The sequence below is a fragment of the Pipra filicauda genome, unplaced genomic scaffold (genome assembly GCF_003945595.2).
Source record: "Pipra filicauda isolate LSUMZ 115617 unplaced genomic scaffold, ASM394559v2 scaffold1079_size30818_pilon, whole genome shotgun sequence".
Classification (NCBI taxonomy): Eukaryota; Metazoa; Chordata; class Aves; order Passeriformes; family Pipridae; genus Pipra; species Pipra filicauda.
Window position 1 is genome coordinate 1 of NW_024103517.1, and position 23149 is coordinate 23149.

The window sequence follows — 23149 nt, forward strand, 5'->3', positions numbered from 1 at the left end:
GGCCCGGCGCTCGGGGGCGCTCTGGCAAGCGACGCTTGCCCTGGGAAAGCGGCGGGCTTTGGCCACTGCCGGCCTTCCCCCGCAGTGCCCGGGCTGGCGCAGCGCCTGGCAAAACCTCGTAGGGAAAAGGCAAGCAACACCTGCGGTGGTTCTGCCCTTTCTTTAGCCAGGGACTGGAACACAGACAAAATCAAGGGGCTCTTTGACCTGGGCAGGCTCCCAGCATTTTTCAGCCTTCCTTAGCAGGGCATTCTCACCCTCTGAAAAGCTGAAAGGCTTTAACAGCTGGAGACGCGCCTGCAGCTGTGCAGATTAATGTCCTTTCTTTTAGGAAACGAAGGGGGAGTTTTCCTGTTGTGAGCCTAAATACCGAGTCTACTCTGCTTTTTCAATCAGGTGACGAAGCTTATGGAAAAAAAGACCAAAGGCCTCGAGGTGAGTCCATTCTACCCAGTTCTGCTTTTCTGGGATCGGGTTGGGAAAATCACGTGAAATTCTGAAAAGCTTCTCTCCGTGTTTTTTAGTTGTTTTTTCAGCCTTGGTGTAAGTTTCATGTAGAAAAGGGCATAGAATTGTTAGAACAGAGAAACACGACTTTCTCGGGAGAGATGGAAGAAAAGGCTGCTGATTCCAGTTCTGCTTTTCTTGTCTTCTGTTAGACTGTCATTTTCTCTCCCCTACTGTTCAAACAGGCAGCAATTAATTGCTCTGCTGAAGAGTTTGCTGTACTAAGTGTCTGTCAAATCGATGCCTTCAACTCAAGATAGCACCTGCTCCTTAGTTACAAAAAGCTCCTCACAGGAAATTTTCAGGCGTGCCCATAAACCTCCTGGCTGTTTGTTTGGGAGTACAGGGTTTTCTCGTCTGTAACAGAATAGTCGTGGCATTTGCTATGGAATGCTGGTGGCAATCTAGTCAGAAGAGGCCCCCGTGCTTCACTAATTTTGCCTTTTTGTTGTTCAGGGTGACTTCTTCCCAGGGATGTTCTTCTTGACCCCCCGGGGCAAACGGAGGTGTCAGCGTCAGGAGCCATCCTAACTGAGGCCCTGGTAGGTCAGTGCTTTTTGTGTGACCGGACGGTGAAGCTGTCTGTGGGAATGACCTGGCTAGTGCTCGGTGTGGTCCTAATTAAGGTGTCTTTTACTCCGTGTTCCCAGGCTCCCTCTTTCCCTTCGGTCGCCGTGGGTGTGCCGGACGCCTCTGGCAGGACTAACCCCGTGGTTTTTCTGTCCAACGTGCTGTGCTGTGCTGGGTGTGCCTGCAGGTAAGAAAAGCGGGGAGTGCAGTCCCTCTGCTTTGCTCGCTGTGTCTCTTGGGGAGTGATTTTGGAGGGGAATCCCAGAGCGATTTGGTTTGAAGGGGACCTTCAAAGGCCAGCCTGCCTTCCGTGGGCAGGGACACCTTCCACTGTCCCCGGTTGCTGCGAGTCCCGTCCAGCCCGGCCTGGAACACTTGCAGGGATGGGGCAGGCTCAGCTTCCCTGGGCAGTGTGCTCTAATATCTCTCCACTGGCATCCTGAAAAATGTCGTCAGCGTGTTTTGTTGGACGCCGGTAAGCAGGACCCGGGTGAAGAGGACATTCTGTTAGGTGCAGAGGGAAATAATTCTCCTTTGAAGCCAAATGGATTCAGATTTGCACGAGTCTTGTCTGCCTTATGTTTGAATTGCTTTCTATTCTAGGCAGTTGTTTTAAATTAAACTTTTATTTTGTGTCTCCCCCCCAGTATCCTGTCCAAGACAAAGCTACCTTTCCTCGTGGGAATGGACCGGCCGGGCTTTGGCAGTCTGGCCCCTCGAAAGCCTTAAGTGACCTCTTCCAACAGGGGAAGACTGAAGCAAGCGGTGCCAGACAGAACTGGAGTTTCTGGAGAATAAAAGCTGGAAGCGTGCCCCCGAAAATCCCCCCGGCTGGTCAGCGGTCTGACTTGCACGGACCGGTGGCCTTGGCCAGGAGCGGTCCTGCGGGAAGCGCCTTTGCCCAGGCTGTAATTTTAATTTCCATTGGATGCTTGGCAAAGCCCCCCTGGGTGAGCCCCAGTGCCTGGCAGGAGCGGAGCGGGCTTCCAGGGAGGTATTCACCTGGTCAGCGGCAGGAGCCATCCTACCTGAGGCCTCGGTGAGTGCTTTTTGTGTGACGGGACAGTGAAGCTGTGGGAATGACCTGGCTAGTGCTCGGTGTGGTCCTAATTAAGGTGTCTTTTACTCCGTGTTCCCAGGCTCCCTGTTTTCCTTCGGTCGCCGTGGGTGTGCCGGACGCCTCTGGCAGGACTAACCCCGTGGCTTTTCTGTCCAACGTGCTGTGCTGTGCTGTGCTGTGCTGTGTGTGCCTGCAGGTAAGAAAAGCTGGGAGTGCAGTCCCTCTGCTTTGCTCGCTGTGTCTCTTGGGGAGCGATTTTGGAGGGGAATCCCAGAGCGATTTGGTTTGAAGGGGACCTTCAAAGGCCAGCCTGCCTTCCGTGGGCAGGGACACCTTCCACTGTCCCCGGTTGCTGCGAGTCCCGTCCAGCCCGGCCTGGAACACTTGCAGGGATGGGGCAGGCTCAGCTTCCCTGGGCAGTGTGCTCTAATATCTCTCCACTGGCATCCTGAAAAATGTCGTCAGCGTGTTTTGTTGGACGCCGGTAAGCAGGACCCGGGTGAAGAGGACATTCTCTGAGGTGCTGGGAGAAGGAGGACTCGTGCGGGCACCTCCAGAGACAGCGGGAACGGGAGCGTGCTGCGGAGAAGGAAAATTCCAGGGGGTGGGTGCCGAGAAATTTGTCCTTCCCTCGCCCTGTGCTCTGCACTCAGCAATGGGTCAAGTGCAGAAGTTTCCTGGGGACCCTGGGAAATGATGCCGGGTCTGCTAAGAAAAGTGGGGCCAAAGGAGCAGGACCTGGGTCTGCGAGCGTGGGAGAAACAAGGGCCGGGTCATCCTCTGCCTCCGGGAGGGAGGGCAGCAGGAAAGGCCACGGACTAAAGCACTGAAGTGCCGTTCCCCAGGGAGCCCCTGCCCAGCACTGAACTTGCTTGTGCACTTGCTGTCCCTTTCCAAGCGGAGCCGAAGCGTCGGGTGCGGGTGCCGGGGGCATGGAGCTGCCAAGGACAAACTGGGAGGGTGTTTGCGAGGGAAGGGGGGAGAAGGAGCTCTTGACGTGCTTTTTTCCTTCTTCATCCCACAGAATTGCCACGGGAGGAAATACTTCAGAGGGGCTTCCCTCCGGATAAGCCCTGAATGTGCCAGGAGGTTTCAGCCGGGAGGAAAGGAGCTGTGGAAGAAAAGCAGCCTAAAAATAGCCAGCGGGGATCATCAGGTTTTCCAGCCAAGAAGCACAAGGAGAGAGATGAGGGAATGGGGTTCCAATTCCTAATGATTTGGTGGGTGCAGGAATGATTTGTGTGTGTTTTCCAGTGCCTTTTGATTCCTGAGATGGTTTTAAAATGATGGCTTTAGCAATCAACTAAATCGGAGATGTTGTTTCTGGGAGGAAATGGTGCCAAATAAATGCAGAGATTTGGGTCAGGTTTTGGGATGATTTGGGTCAGGTTTTGGGGTCAGTTTGGGGTCACTGTTTGGGGTGATTGGGGTCAGTTTTGGGTCAGGTTTTGGGATGATTTGGGTCAGGTTTTGGGGTCAGTTTGGGGTCAGCTTTTGGGGTGATTTGGGTCGGTTTTGGGTCAATTTTTGGGGAGCACTGGGTGTTCCTGGGGGTTGTTGGGGAGCTCTGGGTGTTTACTGGGGAGCACTGGGAGAGAAGATGAAAAATAAAGAGAATAAAAAATAAACGAAATAAAAAAATGAAACATAAAAAACAAAAGAAAATAAAAAAAAAAAAAAAAAAAAAAAAAAAAAAAAAAAAAAAAAAAAAAAAAAAAAGGCAAAAAAACAAAAAAGGAAATTAAAATGAAAATGAAATAAAAGAGAAAAAAAAAAAGAAAAAGAAAAAAAAAAAGAAACCCCTTCTTGGGCACCCCGTTTCCTCTCCTCCCGCCCCCCGACCCGTAAATTGCGGGGTCATCACCCCTCAAATGTGAGACGGGGATCCCAAAATGCGGGTGGGGGAACCCCAGGGAGCCGAAAAAGCGGAGGGGGAGCCGCAGTAAGAAAGCGAAGCCGGGCGGTCGGGCGGCGGGGTGGGGGGGGCAGGCAAGGTGGCGACGGCGGCGCGTGCGCAGTCGTTGGCAAGACGCCGGCGATCACGTGGTAAGTAAGGGCAGCCAGGAGCGGGACCGGCGACGCATGCGCAGTGGCTCTCGTGGCGGTGCAGCGCTCCCCGCTCGAGTTAAGGGCCGGTTCCGGCGGCAGGGCGGGACTGGCGGTCTCCCGTCTCTGGCGGGGTGTGTGTGGGGGGAATAACGTGAAGATTTTTTGGGGTGAAAGCGCAGAAATTAGCGAGGAGGGCCGGTAATTTGGGTAAACTCGGTCACCGGAAGTAGAGAGCGACCGGAAGTCCTCCAAGGCCCCGGCCCGGCAGTCCGCCAAGCCCACAGTAAAGATGGCGCCGCCAGGACCGGAACGACCACACTAAAGATGGCGGCCCCGGCCCGGAAGTTCGCCCCGACGCCACACTCAAGATGGCGCCGCCAGGACCGGAACTTAGCCGAGGCCACACTCAAGATGGCGGCGAGAGGCCCCCGCCCTGGCCTCAGAGAGGCGTCTATCCTGTTGCCTGACCTCCGCCGCGACCCGGACCCCCGCCCCGCGCCCGCAGCGCCGTCTCGCCGCGCCGCTTCCCGCTGTGGGGACGGGGCGGGGCGCTCGGCGGCGCCGGGCGCGGGCGGCAGGTTCGCGGGCGGCGGCAGGCACCGGCGCGGGCAGACCCCTCTCGCGCCGCGGCGCGCCGCGCACGCGCGACGATCCCACGCGGTCGCCGTCCTCCCGCCCCGTTCCGCCCCCGTTCCGCTCCGCTCCGCTCCGCTCCGCTCCCGGTCGGTCCCGCCGTGCCCCGGAGATGCTGTCGGGGCTGCGCCGCCGCCTCCCCCCCCCCCCCGGAAGCGACCCACGGCGGCAGATCCGACGTCGGGCTCTGCAGGAGATCGTCGCCGGGGTAAGCGGGGGCCCGGCGGGGGGGCGGCGGCCGCTCTTCTGCCTCTCCCGCGGCCAGCGGGGCCTGCAGGCAGGGGAAGCGACGGGCAGCTTTCTCGCCTCTGCGGAGAAACTTGCACCTGCGTGCCGCCGCAGGGCCGGGTTCGGATGTGCCCTGGCATTGCACACGCACCACACCCCCCCGCGGGGAGGGTCTGCGCTGCCTCGGGGACCCTGTCTGTGCTGCCGGGAGAGAGAAATCCTTTGGGAAGCTGGGCTGGAAACAGCAACTCTGTGAACTGCTCAGCTTTTCCTAGGCAAGGGCAGGTTTTAGGGAAGAAAGGCCCGGACGCGCGAAAGGCGCCGCGGGTCTCGCCAAGGGGGGGGGGGGGGCGCGCGGCTGCAGTGCCGCTCCCGGCCGTGTCCGCCAGGCGGCGACTGTGAGGCAGGGCCCGGCGCTCGGGGGCGCTCTGGCAAGCGACGCTTGCCCTGGGAAAGCGGCGGGCTTTGGCCACTGCCGGCCTTCCCCCGCAGTGCCCGGGCTGGCCCAGCGCCTGGCAAAACCTCGTAGGGAAAAGGCAAGCAACACCTGCGGTGGTTCTGCCCTTTCTTTAGCCAGGGACTGGAACACAGACAAAATCAAGGGGCTCTTTGACCTGGGCAGGCTCCCAGCATTTTTCAGCCTTCCTTAGCAGGGCATTCTCACCCTCTGAAAAGCTGAAAGGCTTTAACAGCTGGAGACGCGCCTGCAGCTGTGCAGATTAATGTCCTTTCTTTTAGGAAACGAAGGGGAAGTTTTCCTGTTGTGAGCCTAAATACCGAGTCTACTCTGCTTTTTCAATCAGGTGACGAAGCTTATGGAAAAAAAGACCAAAGGCCTCGAGGTGAGTCCATTCTACCCAGTTCTGCTTTTCTGGGATCGGGTTGGGAAAATCACGTGAAATTCTGAAAAGCTTCTCTCCGTGTTTTCTAGTTGTTTTTTCAGCCTTGGTGTAAGTTTCACGTAGAAAAGGGCATAGAATTGTTAGAACAGAGAAACACGACTTTCTCGTGAGAGATGGAAGAAAAGGCTGCTGATTCCAGTTCTGCTTTTCTTGTCTTCTGTTAGACTGTCATTTTCTCTCCCCTACTGTTCAAACAGGCAGCAATTATTTGCTCTGCTGAAGAGTTTGCTGTACTAAGTGTCTGTCAAATCGATGCCTTCAACTCAAGATAGCACCTGCTCCTTAGTTACAAAAAGTTCCTCACAGGAAATTTTCAGGCGTGCCCATAAACCTCCTGGCTGTTTGTTTGGGAGTACAGGGTTTTCTCGTCTGTGACAGAATAGTCGTGGCATTTGCTATGGAATGCTGGTGGCAATCTAGTCAGAAGAGGCCCCCGTGCTTCACTAATTTTGCCTTTTTGTTGTTCAGGGTGACTTCTTCCCAGGGATGTTCTTCTTGACCCCCCGGGGCAAACGGAGGTGTCAGCGTCAGGAGCCATCCTAACTGAGGCCCTGGTAGGTCAGTGCTTTTTGTGTGACCGGACGGTGAAGCTGTCTGTGGGAATGACCTGGCTAGTGCTCGGTGTGGTCCTAATTAAGGTGTCTTTTACTCCGTGTTCCCAGGCTCCCTGTTTTCCTTCGGTCGCCGTGGGTGTGCCGGACGCCTCTGGCAGGACTAACCCCGTGGCTTTTCTGTCCAACGTGCTGTGCTGTGCTGTGCTGTGCGTGCCTGCAGGTAAGAAAAGCGGGGAGTGCAGTCCCTCTGCTTTGCTCGCTGTGTCTCTTGGGGAGCGATTTTGGAGGGGAATCCCAGAGCGATTTGGTTTGAAGGGGACCTTCAAAGGCCAGCCTGCCTTCCGTGGGCCGGGACACCTTCCACTGTCCCCGGTTGCTGCGAGTCCCGTCCAGCCCGGCCTGGAACACTTGCAGGGATGGGGCAGGCTCAGCTTCCCTGGGCAGTGTGCTCTAATATCTCTCCACTGGCATCCTGAAAAATGTCGTCAGCGTGTTTTGTTCAACGATGGTAAGCAGGACCCGGGTGAAGAGGACATTCTGTTAGGTGCAGAGGGAAATAATTCTCCTTTGAAGCCAAATGGATTCAGATTTGCACGAGTCTTGTCTGCCTTATGTTTGAATTGCTTTCTATTCTAGGCAGTTGTTTTAAATTAAAGTTTTATTTTGTGTCTCCCCCCCAGTATCGTGTCCAAGACAAAGCTACCTTTCCTCGTGGGAATGGACCGGCCGGGCTTTGGCAGTCTGGCCCCTCGAAAGCCTTAAGTGACCTCTTCCAACAGGGGAAGACTGAAGCAAGCGGTGCCAGACAGAACTGGAGTTTCTGGAGAATAAAAGCTGGAAGCGTGCCCCCGAAAAGCCCCCCGGCTGGTCAGCGGTCTGACTTGCACGGACCGGTGGCCTTGGCCAGGAGCGGTCCTGCGGGAAGCGCCTTTGCCCAGGCTGTAATTTTAATTTCCACTGGATGCTTGGCAAAGCCCCCCTGGGTGAGCCCCAGTGCCTGGCAGGAGCGGAGCGGGCTTCCAGGGAGGTATTCACCTGGTCAGCGGCAGGAGCCATCCTACCTGAGGCCTCGGTGAGTGCTTTTTGTATGACTGGACAGTGAAGCTGTGGGAATGACCTGGCTAGTGCTCGGTGTGGTCCTAATTAAGGTGTCTTTTACTCCGTGTTCCCAGGCTCCCTGTTTCCCTTCGGTCGCCGTGGGTGTGCCGGACGCCTCTGGCAGGACTAACCCCGTGGCTTTTCTGTCCAACGTGCTGTGCTGTGCTGTGTGTGCCTGCAGGTAAGAAAAGCTGGGAGTGCAGTCCCTCTGCTTTGCTTGCTGTGTCTCTTTGGGAGTTCTTTCGGAGGGCAATGAGAGAGCAATCCCAGAGCGATTCGGTTTGAAGGGGACCTTCAAAGGCCAGCCTGCCTTCCGTGGGCAGGGACACCTTCCACTGTCCCCGGTTGCTGCGAGTCCCGTCCAGCCCGGCCTGGAACACTTGCAGGGATGGGGCAGGCTCAGCTTCCCTGGGCAGTGTGCTCTAATATCTCTCCACTGGCATCCTGAAAAATGTCGTCAGCGTGTTTTGGTGGACGCCGGTAAGCAGGACCCGGGTGAAGAGGACATTCTCTGAGGTGCTGGGAGAAGGAGGACTCGTGCGGGCACCTCCAGAGACAGCGGGAACGGGAGCGTGCTGCGGAGAAGGAAGATTCCAGGGGGTGGGTGCCGAGAAATTTGTCCTTCCCTCGCCCTGTGCTCTGCACTCAGCAATGGGTCAAGTGCAGAAGTTTCCTGGGGACCCTGGGACATGATGCCGGGTCTGCTAAGAAAAGTGGGGCCAAAGGAGCAGGACCTGGGTCTGCGAGCGTGGGAGAAACAAGGGCCGGGTCATCCTCTGCCTCCGGGAGGGAGGGCAGCAGGAGAGGCCACGGACTAAAGCACTGAAGTGCCGTTCCCCAGGGAGCCCCTGCCCAGCACTGAACTTGCTTGTGCACTTGCTGTCCCTTTCCCAGCGGAGCCGAAGCGTCGGGTGCGGGTGCCGGGGGCATGGGGCTGCCAAGGACAAACTGGGAGGGTGTTTGCGAGGGAAGGGGGGAGAAGGAGCTCTTGACGTGCTTTTTTTCCTTCTTCATCCCACAGAATTGCCACGGGAGGAAATACTTCAGAGGGGCTTCCCTCCGGATAAGCCCTGAATGTGCCAGGAGGTTTCAGCCGGGAGGAAAGGAGCTGGGGAAGAAAAGCAGCCTAAAAATAGCCAGCGGGGATCATCAGGTTTTCCAGCCAAGAAGCACAAGGAGAGAGATGAGGGAATGGGGTTCCAATTCCTAATGATTTGGTGGGTGCAGGAATGAGTTGTGTGTGTTTTCCAGTGCCTTTTGATTCCTGAGGTGGTTTTAAAATGATGGCTTTAGCAATCAACTAAATCGGAGATGTTGTTTCTGGGAGGAAATGGTGCCAAATAAATGCAGAGTTTTGGGTCAGGTTTTGGGATGATTTGGGTCAGGTTTTGGGGTCAGTTTGGGGTCACTGTTTGGGGTGATTGGGGTCAGTTTTGGGTCAGGTTTTGGGATGATTTGGGTCAGGTTTTGGGGTCAGTTTTGGGTCAGCTTTTGGGGTGATTTGGGTCGGTTTTGGGTCAATTTTTGGGGAGCACTGGGTGTTCCTGGGGGTTGTTGGGGAGCACTGGGTGTTTACTGGGGAGCACTGGGAGAGAAGATGAAAAATAAAGAGAATAAAAAATAAACGAAATAAAAAAATGAAACATAAAAAACAAAAGAAAATTAAAAAAAAAAAAAGGCAAAAAAACTAAAAAGGAAATAAAATGAAAATGAAATAAAAGAGAAAAAAAAAAAAGAAAAAAAAAAAGAAACCCCTTCTTGGGCACCCCGTTTCCTCTCCTCCCGCCCCCCGACCCGTAAATTGCGGGGTCATCACCCCTCAAATGTGAGACGGGGATCCCAAAATGCGGGTGGGGGAACCCCAGGGAGCCGAAAAAGCGGAGGGGGAGCCGCAGTAAGAAAGCGAAGCCGGGCGGTCGGGCGGCGGGGTGGGGGGGGGCAGGCAAGGTGGCGACGGCGGCGCGTGCGCAGTCGTTGGCAAGACGCCGGCGATCACGTGGTAAGGAAGGGCAGCCAGGAGCGGGACCGGCGACGCATGCGCAGTGGCTCTCGTGACGGTGCAGCGCTCCCCGCTCGAGTTAAGGGCCGGTTCCGGCGGCAGGGCGGGACTGGCGGTCTCCCGTCTCTGGCGGGGTGTGTGTGGGGGGAATAACGTGAAGATTTTTTGGGGTGAAAGCGCAGAAATTAGCGAGGAGGGCCGGTAATTTGGGTAAACTCGGGCACCGGAAGTAGAGAGCGACCGGAAGTCCTCCAAGGCCCCGGCCCGGCAGTCCGCCAAGCCCACAGTAAAGATGGCGCCGCCAGGACCGGAACGACCACACTAAAGATGGCGGCCCCGGCCCGGAAGTTCGCCCCGACGCCACACTCAAGATGGCGCCGCCAGGACCGGAACTTAGCCGAGGCCACACTCAAGATGGCGGCGAGAGGCCCCCGCCCTGGCCTCAGCGAGGCGTCTATCCTGTTGCCTGACCCCCGCCGCGACCCGGACCCCCGCCCCGCGCCCGCAGCGCCGTCTCGCCGCGCCGCTTCCCGCTGTGGGGACGGGGCGGGGCGCTCGGCGGCGCCGGGCGCGGGCGGCAGGTTCGCGGGCGGCGGCAGGCACCGGGGCGGGCAGACCCCTCTCGCGCCGCGGCGCGCCGCGCACGCGCGACGATCCCACGCGGTCGCCGTCCTCCCGCCCCGTTCCGCCCCGTTCCGCCCCGTTCCGCCCCGTTCCGCCCCGTTCCGCCCCGTTCCGCTCCGCTCCGCTCCGCTCCCGGTCGGTCCCGCCGTGCCCCGGAGATGCTGTCGGGGCTGCGCCGCCGCCTCCCCCCCCCCCCGGAAGCGACCCACGGCGGCAGATCCGACGTCGGGCTCTGCAGGAGATCGTCGCCGGGGTAAGCGGGGGCCCGGCGGGGGGGCGGCGGCCGCTCTTCTGCCTCTCCCGCGGCCAGCGGGGCCTGCAGGCAGGGGAAGCGACTGGCAGCTTTCTCGCCTCTGCGGAGAAACTTGCACCTGCGTGCCGCCGCAGGGCCGGGTTCGGATGTGCCCTGGCATTGCACACGCACCACACCCCCCCGCGGGGAGGGTCTGCGCTGCCTCGGGGACCCTGTCTGTGCTGCCGGGAGAGAGAAATCCTTTGGGAAGCTGGGCTGGAAACAGCAACTCTGTGAACTGCTCAGCTTTTCCTAGGCAAGGGCAGGTTTTAGGGAAGAAAGGCCCGGACGCGCGAAAGGCGCCGCGGGTCTCGCCAAGGAGGGGGGGGGGCGCGCGGCTGCAGTGCCGCTCCCGGCCGTGTCCGCCAGGCGGCGACTGTGAGGCAGGGCCCGGCGCTCGGGGGCGCTCTGGCAAGCGACACTTGCCCTGGGAAAGCGGCGGGCTTTGGCCACTGCCGGCCTTCCCCCGCAGTGCCCGGGCTGGCCCAGCGCCTGGCAAAACCTCGTAGGGAAAAGGCAAGCAACACCTGCGGTGGGTCTGCCCTTTCTTTAGCCAGGGACTGGAACACAGACAAAATCAAGGGGCTCTTTGACCTGGGCAGGCTCCCAGCATTTTTCAGCCTTCCTTAGCAGGGCATTCTCACCCTCTGAAAAGCTGAAAGGCTTTAACAGCTGGAGACGCGCCTGCAGCTGTGCAGATTAATGTCCTTTCTTTTAGGAAACGAAGGGGAAGTTTTCCTGTTGTGAGCCTAAATACCGAGTCTACTCTGCTTTTTCAATCAGGTGACGAAGCTTATGGAAAAAAAGACCAAAGGCCTCGAGGTGAGTCCATTCTACCCAGTTCTGCTTTTCTGGGATCGGGTTGGGAAAATCACGTGAAATTCTAAAAAGCTTCTCTCCGTGTTTTCTAGTTGTTTTTTCAGCCTTGGTGTAAGTTTCACGTAGAAAAGGGCATAGAATTGTTAGAACAGAGAAACACGACTTTCTCGGGAGAGATGGAAGAAAAGGCTGCTGATTCCAGTTCTGCTTTTCTTGTCTTCTGTTAGACTGTCATTTTCTCTCCCCTACTGTTCAAACAGGCAGCAATTAATTGCTCTGCTGACGAGTTTGCTGTACTAAGTGTCTGTCAAATCGATGCCTTCAACTCAAGATAGCACCTGCTCCTTAGTTACAAAAAGCTCCTCACAGGAAATTTTCAGGCGTGCCCATAAACCTCCTGGCTGTTTGTTTGGGAGTACAGGGTTTTCTCGTCTGTAACAGAATAGTCGTGGCATTTGCTATGGAATGCTGGTGGCAATCTAGTCAGAAGAGGCCCCCGTGCTTCACTAATTTTGCCTTTTTGTTGTTCAGGGTGACTTCTTCCCAGGGATGTTCTTCTTGACCCCCCCGGGGCAAACGGAGGTGTCAGCGTCAGGAGCCATCCTAACTGAGGCCCTGGTAGGTCAGTGCTTTTTGTGTGACCGGACGGTGAAGCTGTCTGTGGGAATGACCTGGCTAGTGCTCGGTGTGGTCCTAATTAAGGTGTCTTTTACTCCGTGTTCCCAGGCTCCCTCTTTCCCTTCGGTCGCCGTGGGTGTGCCGGACGCCTCTGGCAGGACTAACCCCGTGGCTTTGCTGTCCAACGTGCTGTGCTGTGCTGTGCTGTGTGTGCCTGCAGGTAAGAAAAGCGGGGAGTGCAGTCCCTCTGCTTTGCTCGCTGTGTCTCTTGGGGAGCGATTTTGGAGGGCAATCCCAGAGCGATTTGGTTTGAAGGGGACCTTCAAAGGCCAGCCTGCCTTCCGTGGGCAGGGACACCTTCCACTGTCCCCGGTTGCTGCGAGTCCCGTCCAGCCCGGCCTGGACCACTTGCAGGGATGGGGCAGGCTCAGCTTCCCTGGGCAGTGTGCTCTAATATCTCTCCACTGGCATCCTGAAAAATGTCGTCAGCGTGTTTTGTTGGACGCCGGGAAGCAGGACCCGGGTGAAGAGGACATTCTCTGAGGTGCTGGGAGAAGGAGGACTCGTGCGGGCACCTCCAGAGACAGCGGGAACGGGAGCGTGCTGCGGAGAAGGAAAATGCCAGGGGGTGGGTGCCAGGAAATTTGTCCTTCCCTCGCCCTGTGCTCTGCACTCAGCAATGGGTCAAGTGCAGAAGTTTCCTGGGGACCCTGGGAAATGATGCCGGGTCTGCTAAGAAAAGTGGGGCCAAAGGAGCAGGACCTGGGTCTGCGAGCGGGGGAGAAACAAGGGCCGGGTCATCCTCTGCCTCCGGGAGGGAGGGCAGCAGGAAAGGCCACGGACTAAAGCACTGAAGTGCCGTTCCCCAGGGAGCCCCTGCCCAGCACTGAACTTGCTTGGGCACTTGCTGTCCCTTTCCCAGCGGAGCCGAAGCGTCGGGTGCGGGTGCCGGGGGCATGGAGGGGACAAACTGTTTGCGAGGGAAGGGGGGAGAAGGAGCTCTTGACGTGCTTTTTTTCCTTCTTCATCCCACAGAATTGCCACGGGAGGAAATACTTCAGAGGGGCTTCCCTCCGGATAAGCCCTGAATGTGCCAGGAGGTTTCAGCCGGGAGGAAAGGAGCTGTGGAAGAAAAGCAGCCTAAAAATAGCCAGCGGGGATCATCAGGTTTTCCAGCCAAGAAGCACAAGGAGAGAGATGAGGGAATGGGGTTCCAATTCCTAATGATTTGGTGGGTGCAGGAATGATTTGTGTGTGTTTTCCAGTGCCTTTTGATTCCTGAGATGGTTTTAAAATGATGGCTTTAGCAATCAACTAAATCGGAGATGTTGTTTCTGGGAGGAAATGGTGCCAAATAAATGCAGAGTTTTGGGTCAGGTTTTGGGATGATTTGGGTCAGGTTTTGGGGTCAGTTTGGGGTCACTGTTTGGGGTGATTGGGGTCAGTTTTGGGTCAGGTTTTGGGATGATTTGGGTCAGGTTTTGGGGTCAGTTTTGGGTCAGCTTTTGGGGTGATTTGGGTCGGTTTTGGGTCAATTTTTGGGGAGCACTGGGTGTTCCTGGGGGTTGTTGGGGAGCACTGGGTGTTTACTGGGGAGCACTGGGAGAGAAGATGAAAAATAAAGAGAATAAAAAATAAACGAAATAAAAAAATGAAACATAAAAAACAAAAGAAAATTAAAAAAAAAAAAGGCAAAAAAACTAAAAAGGAAATAAAATGAAAATGAAATAAAAGAGAAAAAAAAAAAAAAAAAAAAAAGAAACCCCTTCTTGGGCACCCCGTTTCCTCTCCTCCCGCCCCCCGACCCGTAAATTGCGGGGTCATCACCCCTCAAATGTGAGACGGGGATCCCAAAATGCGGGTGGGGGAACCCCAGGGAGCCGAAAAAGCGGAGGGGGAGCCGCAGTAAGAAAGCGAAGCCGGGCGGTCGGGCGGCGGGGTGGGGGGGGGCAGGCAAGGTGGCGACGGCGGCGCGTGCGCAGTCGTTGGCAAGACGCCGGCGATCACGTGGTAAGTAAGGGCAGCCAGGAGCGGGACCGGCGACGCATGCGCAGTGGCTCTCGTGGCGGTGCAGCGCTCCCCGCTCGAGTTAAGGGCCGGTTCCGGCGGCAGGGCGGGACTGGCGGTCTCCCGTCTCTGGCGGGGTGTGTGTGGGGGGAATAACGTGAAGATTTTTTGGGGTGAAAGCGCAGAAATTAGCGAGGAGGGCCGGTAATTTGGGTAAACTCGGTCACCGGAAGTAGAGAGCGACCGGAAGTCCTCCAAGGCCCCGGCCCGGCAGTCCGCCAAGCCCACAGTAAAGATGGCGCCGCCAGGACCGGAACGACCACACTAAAGATGGCGGCCCCGGCCCGGAAGTTCGCCCCGACGCCACACTCAAGATGGCGCCGCCAGGACCGGAACTTAGCCGAGGCCACACTCAAGATGGCGGCGAGAGGCCCCCGCCCTGGCCTCAGAGAGGCGTCTATCCTGTTGCCTGACCTCCGCCGCGACCCGGACCCCCGCCCCGCGCCCGCAGCGCCGTCTCGCCGCGCCGCTTCCCGCTGTGGGGACGGGGCGGGGCGCTCGGCGGCGCCGGGCGCGGGCGGCAGGTTCGCGGGCGGCGGCAGGCACCGGCGCGGGCAGACCCCTCTCGCGCCGCGGCGCGCCGCGCACGCGCGACGATCCCACGCGGTCGCCGTCCTCCCGCCCCGTTCCGCCCCGCTCCGCTCCGCTCCGCTCCGGTCCCGGTCCCGCCGTGCCCCGGAGATGCTGTCGGGGCTGCGCCGCCGCCTCCCCCCCCCGGAAGCGACCCACGGCGGCAGATCCGACGTCGGGCTCTGCAGGAGATCGTCGCCGGGGTAAGCGGGGGCCCGGCGGGGGGGCGGCGGCCGCTCTTCTGCCTCTCCCGCGGCCAGCGGGGCCTGCAGGCAGGGGAAGCGACGGGCAGCTTTCTCGCCTCTGCGGAGACACTCGCACCCGCGTGCCGCCGCCAGGAGAAGGGGCGGCGAGAGCGGCAGGGCCGGGCTCGGATGTGCCCTGGCATCGCCCCCCCCCCCCCGCGCGGAGGGTCTGTGCTGCCTCAGGGACAGAGGAAGCGGATCTTGCAGGACCCCTTTGTTCGGGTGTGCCGGACGCCTCTGGCAGGACTAACCCCGTGGCTTTTCTGTCCAACGTGCTGTGCTGTGCTGTGTGTGCCTGCAGGTAAGAAAAGCTGGGAGTGCAGTCCCTCTGCTTTGATTGCTGTGTCTCTTTGGTAGTGCTTTTGGAAGCGGCGCCCGCGCAGAGCGAGGCGTTGGCCGGGCCGGCGCCTGAAGCGCTCGGGGCCGCCGGGCAGGGCAGTGCCCGGCTGGTGGGTGCCTCGCAGAGAGAAGAGCCCGGCCCTGGGAAGGCAGGGGCCTGGGCTCAAGCTGCTCTGGACCGCTGTGGGGATGGGTTTGAAGTTTTGGGATCGCTTGTTTCTGTCCCTACCTTCCCACTGAAAACAATAACTTAAGAAGTCCTCCTCTGGACCGGTCCAGAGAAATTGTGGAGTCTCCATCCCTGGAGATGCTTAAAACACTTTTGCTCAGGCAAAGTCGTGAGCAACCTATTCTACCTAATCCCGCTTTTTGAGCAGGAGAGATTGGACTAGATGATCTCCAGAGGTATTGTCCAACCCCCACCATTCTGTCCTTCTGTAAAGGGGCTTTGCACTGCCCTTTGGAACTGGAATCTGTTGATGACCTGTGTTCAGATCACACTGTAGCTTGTTACACTGCAGCTTGTCACACTGAATGGCAGCCTGAATAATTTAATATTGAACTGTGATTAATCCCAAGATGAAAGCTAAGATAGGCTGGTAAGAGGCAGTGTTCTTTGCTGCAGCATTTCCCACCTGAGGTAATTTTCCTTGTTCTGAAAGTGTCAAGTACAGTTGGGCAATGTACTACGTAGGAAGAAGGGAAAGAATCTCAAAAACAAATAAATGAACAAAAAAACCCCTTTAGATTTGCTTGTGCAAGAAGAAGATTGTTCTTCCACTCAGCCAGGTTTTGAGAGGACAAATTAATTGTTTCTCTGACAAAACTATACATTGGAGGCTGTTAATGATCCCATAGTCTGTGCTAAAGGTTTTAGCTGATTGTGTTTGTCATCAGCTTTTACTAAAGAAAAAGCAAGCCTTCTTGGCTGTGTGGATATCACAGGAACAAACTGATTCCATTCATGTAGATAATGATAACAGAGCCAAAACAAAAATATTGCAAGTGTCCTATGTGGACCAATATACAGAATTTCACAAGGGATTGTAGTGGTCCGATATACAGAACTAACATACTTCCTGTTCCTTATTTGCTGATCAGGTCATATTTACCTGCCTGTCAGGACTGTTGGAGCACTGGATGGAGAGCAGGTCGTATGGAGAGGATTAGGGAGTAAAAGGCAGCTTGTACTGAAGTGCAGGGAAAGTATAAATATTGATATATATTGGCACAGTGCCTGGCCTTAATGCTTAAAATCCTTTGGAGAGCTGTCTGCATATTTACTCTATTAATGATCAAATGCAAGGCTGTGTTGGGAAAGGTCTTCCATTTGGAAGTCAGTAGTTGAGACTGTCTTGCCTATGAAAAAGAGGGAGAATTTTCGTTAGAGGATGTAGGATTCTGGCTGGTAATAGTCTTAATTCAAGGTATTTTTAGAGAATTGATTTAATACAAGCAGAACAAATGGCCAGAAGTGTAATGAGAGACAAGTTGAAATTAGAAAGTAGATGTGCATTTTGAATGTATTGTCATAGCAACTGATTCAATTCTCCCTCTCTTGCTGTTCTGGGGACCTTTTAAATGTGCTTTGGCTAAATAAAAAGTATTAGACTATTTCAGAGCCAAAAGGTCAGTTCTTGTTGTCTCTTTTGCACTTTAATTCTAGTACACTGATACTTGCTAACCACTTATAACCCTAGATGCAGAATGAGAACTTGGGTTATTAACAATAAAGAAGTAAACAGCAGAAAGACTTGACCTTTCTTTTGAATTGCCCTACAGTGTTAAAAAATACCAAACAAACCTCCTTCCCCAAAGAAACACCCCCCAAAATACCCCAACAACTCACCAAACAGAAAATCACCGACAACCAAAAAGCAGAAGTAACAAACATGAACAGCAGGTGGAGGAAGAGTTTGAAAGCGGGCTGGACAGAACCAGAAGTGTTACTGCCCACTCTTAGGCCACTGTGCTGATTAAATGGGTGTTGTTAGGTTTAGATCAGTAGTTCGTTGTTGTTGGGTTTTTCGGTGGTGTTGATTTTTTTTGTTGTCGTTGTGGGGGATTGTTTGTTTGTTTTTACTTTGTTTTTTTTCTGTATTAAAAATCTGGCTCAGTTACTCTCTAGTTCTGGTGTGTTTTCTTTTCCAGGTGGTTGGTGTTTCTGCAGTGTTTGGCACAGGACTGGGGGAGATTTTTACCCAGCTTTCTAAAGCTGTAGATGAATAGGAGAGGTAAGGGGATAACTTCTGGTCCGCGACCCAGTGACCACTTCCTGAAGGTCCTGATTCATGAGTCTGCTCCTTTGATTTGAAGGAGTGCACAGCTGCCATAGCCAAGGTAGCTTAGGGTGTCCAGTATCAGCATAAAAAGCAGCAGTAAAAAGGAACTATTCAGAGATGAATTTTTGTGCTGTTCCGTGAAAAAGTAAAAGCTATCTGTGCCAGCAAGTCTGTGAAGTAATTTTTTTCTTGTAATTCCATACCAAGTTTTGAATTGTTGCTGTTTTAATGAAGTATGTTCATTGATTTTGCATCCATTGGTTTCAGAATCCAAATCTGGGGAAAAAAGGACTGTCTTTCTGAAATGTCTCTCAAACATGAAAGCCTAGAGAAAACTTTTTTTTTGAGTAAAAAGGAGCCTCCAGGATGATCCTTATGCAATACAAATCATGTGTTTTTCAGACTGAATGCACTCCCTTTATTCACCTTTTCAGAGAGTATCGTCCAGAATACGAGCGCCTGAGAAAAACACTGGTAAGTGTTTTTAGCTGTTTTACACCTGAACAGTGTATCTGGGGTCACTTTTAGGCACACAATTGCCTTTATGTTGAGAGGGTCTAACATTTCATTTACTAGTCGTACTCACTGTGGGAAAACTCCTGTCCTGAAGGAGTCCACCATTTGCCTTTTTTTTCCTAGATGTGGTGGAGCATATCTTTACAAAAATAAAGATTTTGTAAAACAGATGTTGCTCACTGGTTTAGTGCTAATATTTGAGCTAATTGTGTGAAAATGATTGGGAAATAAGATTGTGTCTTCCATTCGGATGGATAGAGAGTTCTTAAAAATAAATTTCCAAAGGGATTTGTTGAGACTATCCCTGTATCTTCCTGCACCAGTGAAGAGTACTAGTTTGACTTAGTAAGAAAGACTGAATTGCAGTGCCAAAATCAGTAGCTCTGCTCACCTTGAGTTGTGGCTGTCCAAAGGACAGTTCTCTGCAGGCACAGCTACACAGAGTTTGGCTTCCCGGCGCTGCTGAAAACGTCCTAGAATCCCACCTGACTGGAGGTTGCTTTCCACGCTTAGTCAGAAGTTCTGTGAAACCTTAGTTGAAATGTAAGACCTGCATAGTGACTTCTGCTCTCTGACTGGGGGACAGGCTGCTGGGTTTGGGTGAGGTTTCTCTTCTCCTGGTGTTTTAAATGTTCTCAGAATCCACAGGTAAATCTTTGTCTACGGGAGAAAGCTCAAAATAAACAAAAGAGAGAGCAGCTGGAACACTTGTGGAAGGACATGGGCAGCGTGTGTGTGCAGGGCAGCACAGTGGCAGGTACCTCCCCAGGAAGATAAAGTTTACTGCAGAAGTTTTCTGAAGAGTTTGCCTTGTGAAGTAGTACAGTGCTTCTTTGTCCTCACAGCAGAAGTGTGAAGGCAGCTCCATGTTAGAGGAGCGGGGCTTTAGTTCCTGTGGGGTTGGTCACACTCAGCTCTTCCTGTGTCAGTCACAGGTTTGGAAGAAACCCCGCTGTGTAGCTAAAGCAGTGGACCTACTAGAAATAATGAAATACTTTAGAAAAGGTGAAACAGTCAGATCAGAATATGAGAAAGCTCTGCTGTTGGCTGCACTGTTCCTTAGATGAGGCGAGTAGGTGCTGATGGAGTCTGTCCTGTGTCTGGGATCCACAAGCAGCTTTCTGTCCCCTTAGAGCAGGTGTTCATTGCTGGGTTTCTGTGCAGATAGAAACCTTACCTTTAGCAAGCTGGTTTGTGTACAGCTGTTTCTGTTCCCTTCAAGGACCTGATGCTTCTGCAATGGGTCCCTCTGAGCTAATACTAACACGAGGAACTCTCGATGAAGAGCAAGAAGAGAGGGAGAGTGACGCTGATGGCATTGACCATGAAGGTAAGGGAATGAGGTCTAAAAGCTGCCTCTCAAGAAATCCCCTCTATATTTCATGTCCTGGATGGACTGTAAGGAGAGCCTAGAAAACAAGCAAACATTCAGTCACCTGACGTGTCAGAATGTGTAGCAGAAGCTCAGCTGCAATGGTCAGTGCAGGGATATCACTCTGTAACCTTTGTGAAAGTTCAATTGTAAATTTTCTATTCAAGTAATTAATAGGTGTATAACACACATAGACCAGAGAACTCGTTAGGCTTGGGGCATGCAGTGACCTCTGAACCTGATTGATGCACAGATGTGTCCATCATCTTTTTGGCCTTACAGTTTCTGCCCCTGGCTCTCTTCCCTTTTCCTGTGACTGTGGTCTTGGAGCAATCTTCTAAGTTGTTACAGTGTGATTTTTCTCTTCTATAGCTCACAGACTTAATCTTCATTCTTTCCCTGTTCCACTGATGGGTAGGATCACTTATTTCCTTTGCCCTGTAATGTAGCTGAAGATGGAATAGACTTTCTATGTTGCTTTGGCTATCCTGATTCTAGCTTTTTTTCAGAAACACAAGAAGAACAAGTACTGAAATAGCGCTGAACTTCATCAGCAGCGCGGACTGCGCAGGAGAAGGAGGGTGGGCAGCGGGCCTGGGGCAGGCAGGGGGATGGGGGTGGGGGCGGGCACTTAAAAGATTTCGGCCAGGGAGCTGATCTCAGCCAGCACCCAGTCGGGGCAGTCTGAGTCCCCGTAGAAGCAGAACTGCTGCGTGGGGAGAGGCGGTCAGAGGCGCACTGCCGCTCTGCGTCCTCCCCGCTCCCCGCCGCCGACTCCCGGCCCACCACGTCGCCGCTGCTCCCCGGTCCCCCGTGCCGCACAGTCCGCCTTCGCGATCCGGAACCGCCCCGTGTGCCGGTGCGGGGCTCCCCGAGGGGCTCTGCAGGGGCCTTGGGGCCGGGACCCCGGGGGTGCAGCCCGACCAAGGGGCGGGGCAGGGGACGGGGTCCCGGGAGCGGGACCCGGGACGGCCACGGACCCGCGGGAAGGGCCCCTCCGACACGGCCCTCGTCCCTCCTCCTGGCCACCCGAGCACCTCCCGCCACCCCGCGGGCTCCAGGCCCCGCCAATCCGGGCCCGAGGCAGCGTCTGGCCCGCCAATCCCGGCCCGCCTTTCTCGGCGCCGTCCAATCACAGCCCGCCTTTTCAATCCGGCAGCGGTCCCGCAAGCTCTGCCCGCTCAGCCGCGGCGCGGCCCCTCCGAGCGGCACCGTCCCCCCGTTCCCCTCAGGCGCTGCTGGGACCACGGAAGGGCGGTGGGAGCTCCGCGGTCACGTCCCGTCCGGGAGCTCTCCCAGGAGAAGGAGAGGGAGGCGGGGAGCGGGCGGGAGGGGCTCCGGGAGCGGGGCCTGCGGGACCAGCGGGGTTCTCGGGAACGGGCGGGCGGGGATTGGCTGGGCTGGCACGGGGGGGCGGGGCTGTGCGGGCCGCGGGCTATAAATAGCGGGCGGGGGGGTGCGGGGGGGGCAGTTCGGCGGCGGAGGTGGAAGCGGCGCTGGAGCTGCGGGAGCCGGGGCGAGATCGGCGGTGAGCTGGGGCGGGACTCCCGCGGCTGCCGCTCCCGACGTGCAGGTCCGATCCCGGCCCGCCACTCCCAGCCCGCTTTTCTCCGCTCCGTCCAATCGTAGCCCGCCCTTTCAATGGGGCCGCGGTCCCGTAAGCTGTGCCCGCTCAGCCGCGGCGCGGCGCCGCCCCCCTTCCCCACGTTCCCCTCAGGCGCTGTAGGTGCCGGCGCCTTTGCTTCCGGAGCCGCGCCTGCGCTGCCGCAGCCCCCGACAGGCCCTGTTGGGACCAGGGAGGGCGGGTGGCACAGCTCCGCGCTCACGTCCCGTCTGGGAGTTCTTCCGGGAGGCGGGGAGGGGGCGGGAGCGGCGGCGGCCCTTTCAACGGGGCCGCGGTCGAGCAAGCTCTGCCCGCTCAGCCGCGGCGCGGAGCCGCCCCCCTCTCCACCTCGTCCCCCGCGTTCCCCTCAGGCGCCGGTCTCGGCGCCTTTGCTTCGGGATCCGGCGGAGCCGCGCCTGCGCTGCCGCGGTGCCCGCAGGCGCTGTTGAGAGGGCGGGTGGGAGGTCCGCGGACCCGTCCCGTCCCGGAGTTCTCCCGGGAAAACGGGAGGGAGGCGGGGAGCGGGCGGAAGCGGAGCAGCCCCTGGGAGCGGGGCGTGAGGGGACAGCGGGGCTCTTGGGGACGGGCAGGGCGGGAACGGGCAGGCGGGGATTGGCGGGGCCGGACGCTGCCGGACGCTGGGATTGGCTGGGCTGGCACGAGGGGGGCGGGGCTGTGCGGGCCGCGGGCTATAAACGGCGTGGGCGGGGGGCCCTGGGGGCAGTTCGGCGGCGGGGCTGGGGGCGGCGCTGGAGCTGCGGGAGCCGGTCCGGGATCGGCGCGGCCGCTGAGCCAGGGTGGGACCCTCGCGGCTGCCGCTCCAAGGAGTGGTGGGGAACCATGGGGCAGCACCCCCTCGGCTGCCGATCCAGGGGGGGCCGGGGTCGGTCCCCCACAGCTGCCGAGGCAGGGCGTTGGGCAGGCGGTGTCCCGGGCAGCTGTGCCGGCCAGCTTTGGTCAGTGCTCAGTGGGGGAGTAGCCCATGCTCAGGGGTGCTGCCCCGAACCAGAAGGATGAGGATGCAACCTCTCAGTGGGGCTGGTATTGAAAGTATTGTTACAAAGAAAAGTAAAAAAAGATGTTTCATTCTATTATAATTTTATTTTACTTTTATTTTCATCTTTGACTACTTGATTGTTTATTCTATTGTTTTGTTGCTGTTCCCGTTGGGATGGGTGGGACAGCTCTTAGAGATATTTAAGTGAATGACAAAGACTGATTTGTGACCTTGTCAACAGCCCCGGGCTGCAGAGATACCCAGGAGCAGATTTAGGCAGAGGCAGCAGAAAGCTGAGGCAGAGGCAGCAGAAAGCTGAGAACCTGGAGCTCAGGCAGCAGAGCTGGTGGAGACATAAAGACGGTAGGACTGTGGGCAGAACAAGAGTGGGGCTGGATTAGGGAGCATGGACCTGGCATAAGTACTGCAGGGATGGAGCTGGGATAAAAATAGTCGGGCCTGGCCTGGAATGTGGGCTTGAGAGCTGGGGTGGAAAACTCAGACCTTTAACAAAAGGAAGATGCTAGGATTGGAACATGCAGCAGCTTTACCAGGAGCTGACAGCAGAGCTGGCAGAGAAATAAAGGGTGTGGGTCTGGGTATGGGATGGGGAGAGTGGTGCTCGGAAAGGGACTGTGGAGGAGGGATAGGGACTGTGGCACTGCAGCAGAAATCACTGTAGGATTGAGACAGGGACTGGCGCCGTCGCTGAAACATCTGTGTGTCTGTGGAATAGGGATTGATGGGCAGGAACATGGACTGGGGGGGAAGAGCTGAAATCAGTCTAGGGCAGGGATCTGGACTTTGGAGTTGGGATCGGGTTTGTGGGGCTGGAGGAGTACCTGGGGGACTGGGATGGGAGTGTGAGGGTGGAGCTGGAAAGTCGCAGAGCTGGAGCCAAGCTGAAGATCCTGCAGTGAGAACCTGGAGCAGCTTCCCGTGGCGGCGCTGGCAAGATGCAGAGCTACTGCTGAGAGAGCAGAGCTGGCAGTGCAATAAAGCTTGTGGGTCTTGAGCTGAAATCACTGAGGGGCTGGGATAGGGATGGGTTCTGGGCTTGGGACTGTAACACTTGGGCAGGAATCTGTGTGGGGAGGAGATAGGTCCTGTGGCACCGTCGCTGAAATCTCTATGCAGCTGGAAATGGGATTGTAAATTGGGAATGTGGACTGGGCGGGTAGAGCTGAAATCAGTCTAGGGCTGGG

General features: G+C 56.2%; 1 protein-coding gene and 3 long non-coding RNA genes across 19 annotated transcripts; all 4 read left to right on the plus strand.

Moving 5' to 3' along the window:
* The first annotated feature begins 393 nt into the window (after window positions 1–393).
* LOC120323071 lies at window positions 394–1202 on the plus strand. 2 transcript variants are annotated; one of them, XR_005563164.1, is made up of 3 exons: window positions 394–435; window positions 964–1049; window positions 1158–1202. It is a non-coding gene; the product is annotated as an uncharacterized LOC120323071 (long non-coding RNA). The 2 variants fall into 2 exon arrangements; XR_005563165.1 differs by having other exon boundaries at window positions 964–1053; window positions 1158–1198.
* Window positions 1203–4923: 3721 nt separating this feature from the next.
* On the plus strand, window positions 4924–12100 carry LOC120323072. 8 transcript variants are annotated; one of them, XR_005563176.1, is made up of 4 exons: window positions 4924–5027; window positions 5851–5889; window positions 6418–6507; window positions 12062–12100. It is a non-coding gene; the product is annotated as an uncharacterized LOC120323072 (long non-coding RNA). The 8 variants fall into 8 exon arrangements; XR_005563175.1 differs by having other exon boundaries at window positions 6418–6503; window positions 12062–12098; XR_005563167.1 differs by lacking the exon at window positions 12062–12100 and adding an exon at window positions 7676–7715.
* A 32-nt stretch (window positions 12101–12132) lies between these two features.
* Window positions 12133–19830, plus strand: LOC114000733. 8 transcript variants are annotated; one of them, XR_005563190.1, is made up of 5 exons: window positions 14694–14793; window positions 15019–15136; window positions 17326–17408; window positions 17859–17930; window positions 18386–19154. It is a non-coding gene; the product is annotated as an uncharacterized LOC114000733 (long non-coding RNA). The 8 variants fall into 8 exon arrangements; XR_005563185.1 differs by lacking the exons at window positions 14694–14793; window positions 15019–15136 and adding an exon at window positions 12133–12173; XR_005563189.1 differs by lacking the exon at window positions 15019–15136.
* A 125-nt stretch (window positions 19831–19955) lies between these two features.
* On the plus strand, window positions 19956–22781 carry LOC113985994 (collagen alpha-1(I) chain-like). Its single transcript, XM_039380291.1, has 3 exons — window positions 19956–19971; window positions 20034–20601; window positions 22186–22781. Exons 1-3 carry the CDS (start codon window positions 19956–19958, stop codon window positions 22343–22345), a joined length of 744 nt encoding a protein of 247 aa, XP_039236225.1. The 3' UTR covers window positions 22346–22781.
* Window positions 22782–23149: the final 368 nt, after the last annotated feature.

Coding starts and splice junctions, on each gene's coding strand:
- LOC113985994 (XM_039380291.1), top strand. Junction 20,602..22,185: donor GCTGGGACCACGGAAGGGCG/GTGGGAGCTCCG, acceptor CCTTGTCAACAG/CCCCGGGCTGCAGAGATACC.